Source organism: Marmota marmota, unplaced genomic scaffold (assembly GCF_001458135.2).
Source record: "Marmota marmota marmota unplaced genomic scaffold, marMar, whole genome shotgun sequence".
Taxonomy (NCBI): Eukaryota; Metazoa; Chordata; class Mammalia; order Rodentia; family Sciuridae; genus Marmota; species Marmota marmota.
This window is the reverse complement of record NW_026000037.1, coordinates 53,490,762-53,497,807: the sequence shown is the minus strand read 5'-3', so window position 1 is coordinate 53,497,807 and position 7,046 is coordinate 53,490,762. Positions and strand designations below refer to the sequence as shown.

General features: G+C 31.7%; 1 protein-coding gene across 2 annotated transcripts in view; it reads left to right on the top strand.

The window, feature by feature from the left end:
* Positions 1 to 7,046, top strand: part of Scn7a (sodium voltage-gated channel alpha subunit 7) — an 83,234-nt gene that overhangs the window by 46,917 nt on the left and 29,271 nt on the right. For both annotated transcript variants that reach the window (XM_015479269.2, XM_048812409.1), the window contains exons 11-12: positions 4,555 to 4,651; positions 6,293 to 6,531. In XM_015479269.2, the coding sequence (XP_015334755.1) occupies positions 4,555 to 4,651; positions 6,293 to 6,531 (336 nt within the window). The remainder of the gene's footprint in view (positions 1 to 4,554; positions 4,652 to 6,292; positions 6,532 to 7,046) is intronic.

Here is a 7,046-nt window from a genome sequence, read left to right as displayed (position 1 = left end):
AAAAAAAAAAAAAAAAAAAAAAAAAAAAAAAAAAAAAAAATTTCTTAAGACTTATTTTATTTTATATAAAAGAAAACACAGGGAGAGAAGAATCTAAAATGTAATATACCAAGGATTCTTTAGGTGACTAATGTGATTAAAGAACAGTTAGATTCCAATTCCAATGCTGGAATTATAGGGAGATGGATTAGATTCTTCATATTACCATATTATAGGAAAGATGCAGGTCATATTGCTATCAGATAAATATGTAGATTTAAGTATTTATATAATAGGTTTCAATTCATTTCAGCCACTTAATAGATGTATGATATTTGTGAAGTCCACTATCCTTGCTAAATTTTTTTATACATCAAATATATATGATTACAGTATCTGTCTTATAAGTGGTTGGGAATTCCAAATGAAACAAACACACATAAAGCACTTTGTCATGTTTAGATGATATTAGGCAACATAAAAATTTTATATGGAAATATTAATAAAATTATAATAACATGTCAGTATCAAAGATAGCTTTTAACCATACTATCACACACAACAATCCACTTAAAACCTTGATCATTATAGAAAAAAAAAATCTGTCTTTGAGTAAACCTCACATTTCAGATGTAGATTTTTATAACAATATAATATTCATATCATGTGACAGGTATTGTTCATTTACTGTGTGTCAAATTCTATGAAGATGATTTGTATACGTGATAACATTACCCACATGACAACCTTTTGAGTCATAGAAATTATCGTAAAATCTTATATGAGAAAATTGAGTTTTAGTCTCCAAAGAAGAAAACGTAGAACTAGCCACAATATAAACCCAATATTAAAATTCTTATAGTTGCACACTATCAACTTTAACTCATATGTAATAAAGATTATAAAGAGCCAATGGGCACCATTGTCCCAGTGAAGAAATGTTCATTAATACAAAATTCTTAAGTCTTTGTATGTTTGCATAATTAAAACAACATGAGCAATGATAATATTAACAGCCAATAAAGTTAATCATTAGCCTCTGTGACAGATATATGACATGTCCTCCGGAATTCTCAAGTTTAATCCTTATTGTTCCCACTCTTAGTGTGATCTATACTCACTGGTATCAGGTTTCTCTAAATTGAGGAGAACCCATCATTCTCCACTTCTCTGCCTTTTCTGGAGGGCCAGTGCTGAGACACTGTCATTCCTCCAGTTACACAGTGTGCAGGTAAAACTTTCCTACTGTTTGCTACTGGCAAAACCTCAGGAAGAAAGTCAGACACTTAAAACTGCAGTAAACCGGGTGCAGTGGTATATGCCTGTAATCCCAGCAGCTAGAGAGTTTGAGGTAGGAGGATGGAGAGTTTAAAGCCAGCCTCAGCAAAATCAAGGTAATAAACAACTCAGGGAGACCCTGTCTCTAAATAAAACACAAAAGAGGGTTGGGGATGGGGCTCAGTGGTCAAGTGCCCCTGAGTTCAATCCCTAGTACCCCAAAAAAATAAAAAAAATAAAAATTGTAGTATTATAAATATTTTAAAAAAATATTTTCACATCTAAGCCAACATCATGTAGCTCAAGTAAGTAATTAATTTAAAGCATTATTCCAACTCAACTAAGAAATGGAGATGGAAAACTTTTAATAAATACAAATACAGTGTTTATCTTCATGAAGCTAGTGCTTCGTGGGGAAATAAACTATAAAATTGACACAAACATAAAATTGTATCTCTGGAACACAAAATGAGGACGAGTAGGAAACACAATGCCCAATGTACATTATACTCTTGCTGAGATCCCAGTTAAATCTAGTCAGCCTTTTGGTATATTCTTTTGCCTTTATTAATGAAAGACAGGAGAAAGAAGGACCTATTAAATTGTACTGAAAGGATACAGTATGTCTAATAAAGAATTTGGATAACTCTATATACTAGAAGTGACCCCGTATCTTTAAAAAATAAGTCATATTAGAGAAAATAAATAAAAATAACAAGATAGTTCATAAAAATCAAAGATAGTTAATAAATCTCCCAAACAAATATAATATATTGACCTTGCTTGTATTTGATTTGAACAGTTCAACTACAGTGGAATGTTTTTGAGCAATGAAAGAAAACTGAGTATGATCTAGGTGTTGGATATTAGAGAATTACCAATTTGCTGATCATCCTAATGGTACTGTGATATATGTTTTTTAAAAGGTTTTTCTGAAAATTATGCAATGTCTGAATTTTATTTTAAATATTTCAGAAAAAAATAGAGTGAAAATAAATGAAATAAATTGTTGGGGGTGGATACTGGATACATTGTTATTCATTGTATTATCCTCTATTTTTTAAAAATATTAATTCAAAAAAATATTAATTCAAAAAAATGAATAAAAAATTAAAAAAATATTAATTCAAATGGGACAAGTCCAATAAAGCAAAGAGACATGGTGCTTTGAGAGCCTTTAATAAATGATGTCTGAGTCAGGAAAGGTTTTTATAAAAAGCTGACACTTGAGCAGAGAGGTGGAAGGGAGCATCCTCACTAAGGAGAAGGAGGGAGCAGGATGAATCAGAGGATTAGAAAGGCCTTTGTGGCTTCATGAGGAGAGCAAGTCCATGATGAGCAGGCCAGATATTCAGAGATAAGTGCAGGAAGTAGGCAAGTGTTCTTCCTTATTCATGAATCTCCAGCAAAGAAAATTTAAACCAGTTATGAAAAGAAGAATCATTGACCCTTTTCCCAGTCTAATCATGATGTAGGGCTGTTTAAAGTTCAGGCAAATGATAACTTCTATTTTATGTAATAAGGAAATCAACACTTAATTTAAAAAAAAATAGCTAGTGCATTGTAAATAACTATATCCTTACTAGTTAGCCAAATTGTGGGCATTCATTCAATGTTTGTAAGAAACTCAGTCAAGGTAAACATATTACTAACCTTGTATGTGGTTCATTCTTTTTATATTCTAAAATATCTTCATAATTCAGGCTAAATTAATAAAAAATTGAGCCTCAACTATATAGCAATAACATTCTTGATGATCTCACTTTCAACCCCTTTCACACATACTAGTTATCTTTGCTGGATAATTGATTTTTCATTAGTGCGATCCCAACAAATATTGTTGCTCTCTAAACAATAGCTCCATAAGAAGTAATTCCTGTGAATTCAGGAATTAATTGGGATATTCTGCACTGTATTGCAAAATATCATATGTATGATAAAAATAACATAAAGTAGAATATATAAAACCCTGAACCAATTTTTCCTTTTGTTGGTTTTTATCTCATGGAGAATTAGAATTCTATGCATTATAACTTCTATTTTGTGTAACCTTGTAATTCAGCTAAAATATACTTTCTGGAAAAAAAACACAATTTTAGTAAATAAACTAAATCTCACAACCTGAGTTGTTAGCTTACCATTTCAATTTATTTTTTCAGTTAGGAAATGAAGCTCTGTAGTCCCACCATGTCTGCCATTTTCCTGGTGAAGCTCAATATGCAGTATAAGTGGTTTTTAACTCCTCTAACTCTACTACTTAAGAAATTAAAGGATATTTGGCTGATTCTGAATGAACTGAATATCATGACTCCATTGCTAGCTACTAGCCACTTCAGATATGCTATAGCAGAATTTGCCACAAGAATGTGCTGGCTATGCATTATCAGTCAGTAAGCCTCAACCAATTTCCTCAGTGCTGGGGCAGCAGCAGCCCCCATGACTCCATTAAAGGGCAGTCTCACCTATCTACACCACATTAACAAATACAGAAATATTGTCATTCTTTGTGCTCCCATTGTGAAAACACTTGGAAATCACTACCATGCAATATCTACTCATTGTCAGATGAGTTCAATTTTGTACATCACTAGAAATATCTTTGGCCATTCTTGTGATTAATAGGAATGTGTAGAGATTGTAATAGCTACATCAAATCCTAGGACTTTTGAGCACCTTTCCCCTGCAAGAATTATTTCAACCTGTTAAAAAGATGAGCAAAGCAGAGCATCACTTAAAAACAAACCAAAACAAAAAACATTACTCAAGACACATGAGAAACAGAAAGAAATGATACCTATCCCAGGTAACTCTTTAAAATTCATTCCATTATCTGATATTCTTGGAGACTTATTTCATCATCAAAAAGCCAAATCATATCATTTTATCCAGATAATTTACAAAGGTATAAAGTTAACATGTCTTTAAACAAAAAATTAACATATTAGGAAAATATTCTTATTAATCAGTAGCATATTTACTGACTAGATATTTTATAATAATCTTATTGAATTGTTTCTCAGTTATGAATAATACCACTAAAATCTACTAACATTTACTCTTTTTATAGTTTAGCTCATAGTACAAAATTTTATTGGATGCAAGTTATAATATTTGTTTCCCAAATAACCCTAAATCATTTTAATATTGCCAATAATATGAAGAACTACAAATGATAAAACCCAGAAAGTCTCCTGGAGGTTAAGAATCATCATTTTAGATTGGTGAGATACCTTCTCATAGTTAGAGTCTTGGACATGTAAAAGGTAGAAGCCAGTATTAAACTAATTTTCTTTTCAGAGTAAAACCACACAAATAGAAATGAAGAAAAGATCACCAGCTTCCATGAACACATCTTTGGATGTATTGGAAGAAGATACCCTCAGACATAAAGAAGGTAATATGATAAAATTGTCAGATACTCACTGTGGAAGGTACTACTCCTAAGAGTCTCTTGTAAATAAATCCTGCTACCAGAATTTCTGAAGCAATAGCTTCCAAACCTTGGGTGGCAATAACCAAAATTTAAGAAAACTGTGAGAATATGAGAATGAATGATAATACAAACTTCAAAAGCAAAGTGTCTTGAACATTGGAACTTACCATCAAAGAATAATGTGGAATTTTCTCTAAATCTTAATATGTTGAACTATTAAAATGTGACTAAAATTAGAAATTGGAGTATGCAGCTTGCCCTTGATAACAGATTTGAACTGTGGGTCCACTTACATGTAGATTTATTGGAAGATTTATGACAATTTTAAAAACCTTACAGGTGACTCAGGCTAAAAATATTGAAAAAATTAAGAAAAAGTTAGGTATTTGATGAATGCCTGAAATGTGTACATAATGGTCTATTTATTGATTAATACCATAAAATATCCACAAATCTATTATAGAAAGTTAAAATTGTCAAAACATGCACACACGGATCTTATATGATCTTACATGCTATTTGCTGTTGAGAAAATGTAAACCAATGTAAAAATGCAATATTAAATCATAACTGCATAAAAATAACTGTAGTACCTATTGTTCCATGGTAATAATCCTGTAACCATGTCCTGTTGCTATTGCATGAGCTCAGTTGGTAACACCTGCTGAGAATGTCATATGATGTTAATCATCTCCACATGAGCAGTTTCTCTCTCCAGTAAAGCGTATATCACAGCTAAAAGTGGCTCTTGATATTGGTCAAATTATACTCTTATGTTTTGCATGTACAAATATGTAACAAAATATCCCACCATTATATTACAAGTATAATGCACCAATAAAAATTTCAGGAAAAAAGTGATCTCTCATAGTTCTAGCATATATAATACATATACATATAAACTGTTCACTGAATGTTTATGTTATCTGTAAAGCTTCTGGTCAACATGAGGCTATTGGTACTTAGGTTTGGAGCCAGTCAACTTACATCTGGGCTTTTAAAAATTTTTATCAGTGCATTACAGTTATAATAATATTTGGGTTTATTTTGACATAATCTTACCAGCATGGAATATAATTTTCCCCACATCAGGATTTTTTAATGCACAGGTGTCTTTGTACATAATCCCCACGTTGTTCAAAGCTCAACTGTATAACATTAATATCTCAGGGTCCTTTCTAGACTCATCTCTAGTTTTTACATTTAACTGGCAATTCTTTATCTTGGGCAATACAGAACAACATTATTTGTAAATTGTATAAGTATAGAAATTTTAAATCATAATGTTCTCAATTATGTTATTTTATATTTGTTTTCTTGGTAGATATTTCTATGTTTTTCTACTCATATGTAGTTTGCCTCACTTTTATTTCAGTTTCTTTCTCCAGTAAAGCATTATCACAGCTAAACTAATCAGGCATAAATAAAATAGGGGAAATTTATTTTTCTCTGTTTTATTTTCATATATAATATTTCTAATTAATAACTCCAAATCGGAAGTTTAGTTCTAAACCTTCCTTTGCAGACAAAATTCAATTATTTTCTATTAGTTAGTATTTAAACTATTTTCTAATGTTTAACCTTTCTATTCTTTCATTTCAGAACTTAAAAAATCCAGGAAGAAGTGCCCATTGTGTTGGTATAGGTTTTCCAAAATTTTCTTGATCTGGAATTGTTCTCCCTGTTGGTTAAAATTGAAAGAATTTGTCCATAGGCTCATAACAGACCCATTTACTGATCTTTTTCTTCTCATATGCATAATATTAAACATATATTTTTTGGCCTGGGAACACTATCCAATGAGTGATGACCACAGCTATCTGCTAAGCACTGGCAACTTGGTAAGATCTTCATTGTACATTATTTTCATTTGCAAATTCTGTTTTTCTTCATTCTTCATTATCCTCATTATTTTATATCTCAAGTATTTGTAGCATGCATCATTACATTATTATTAGATGATGTATTGTATTCATGCTCTGCCCTACACCCCCATTTTCCCATCTTGTGAATGTTCTTATCATTGAAAAAATTTACATCTGGAGTTTGAAATCCCATGATTTAAATTCATGATTCCTATAGCCAGGCATAGTAGCAAACACCTATAATCCTAGCAACTTGGGAGGCTAAGACAGGAGGATCAAAAGTTCAAAACCAGCCTTGGCAATTTAGCAAGGCACTAGATAACTTAGGGAGAGACTGTGTCCTCAAAATTAAAAAATAATAATAAATAAGAAGGGCTGGGGATGTGGCTCAGTAGTTAAGTGCCCCTGGGTTTAATCCCTGGTACAAAGGAGAGAGAGAGAGAGAGAGAGAGAGAGAGAGAGAGAGAGAGAGAGAGAGAGAGAGAGAGAGA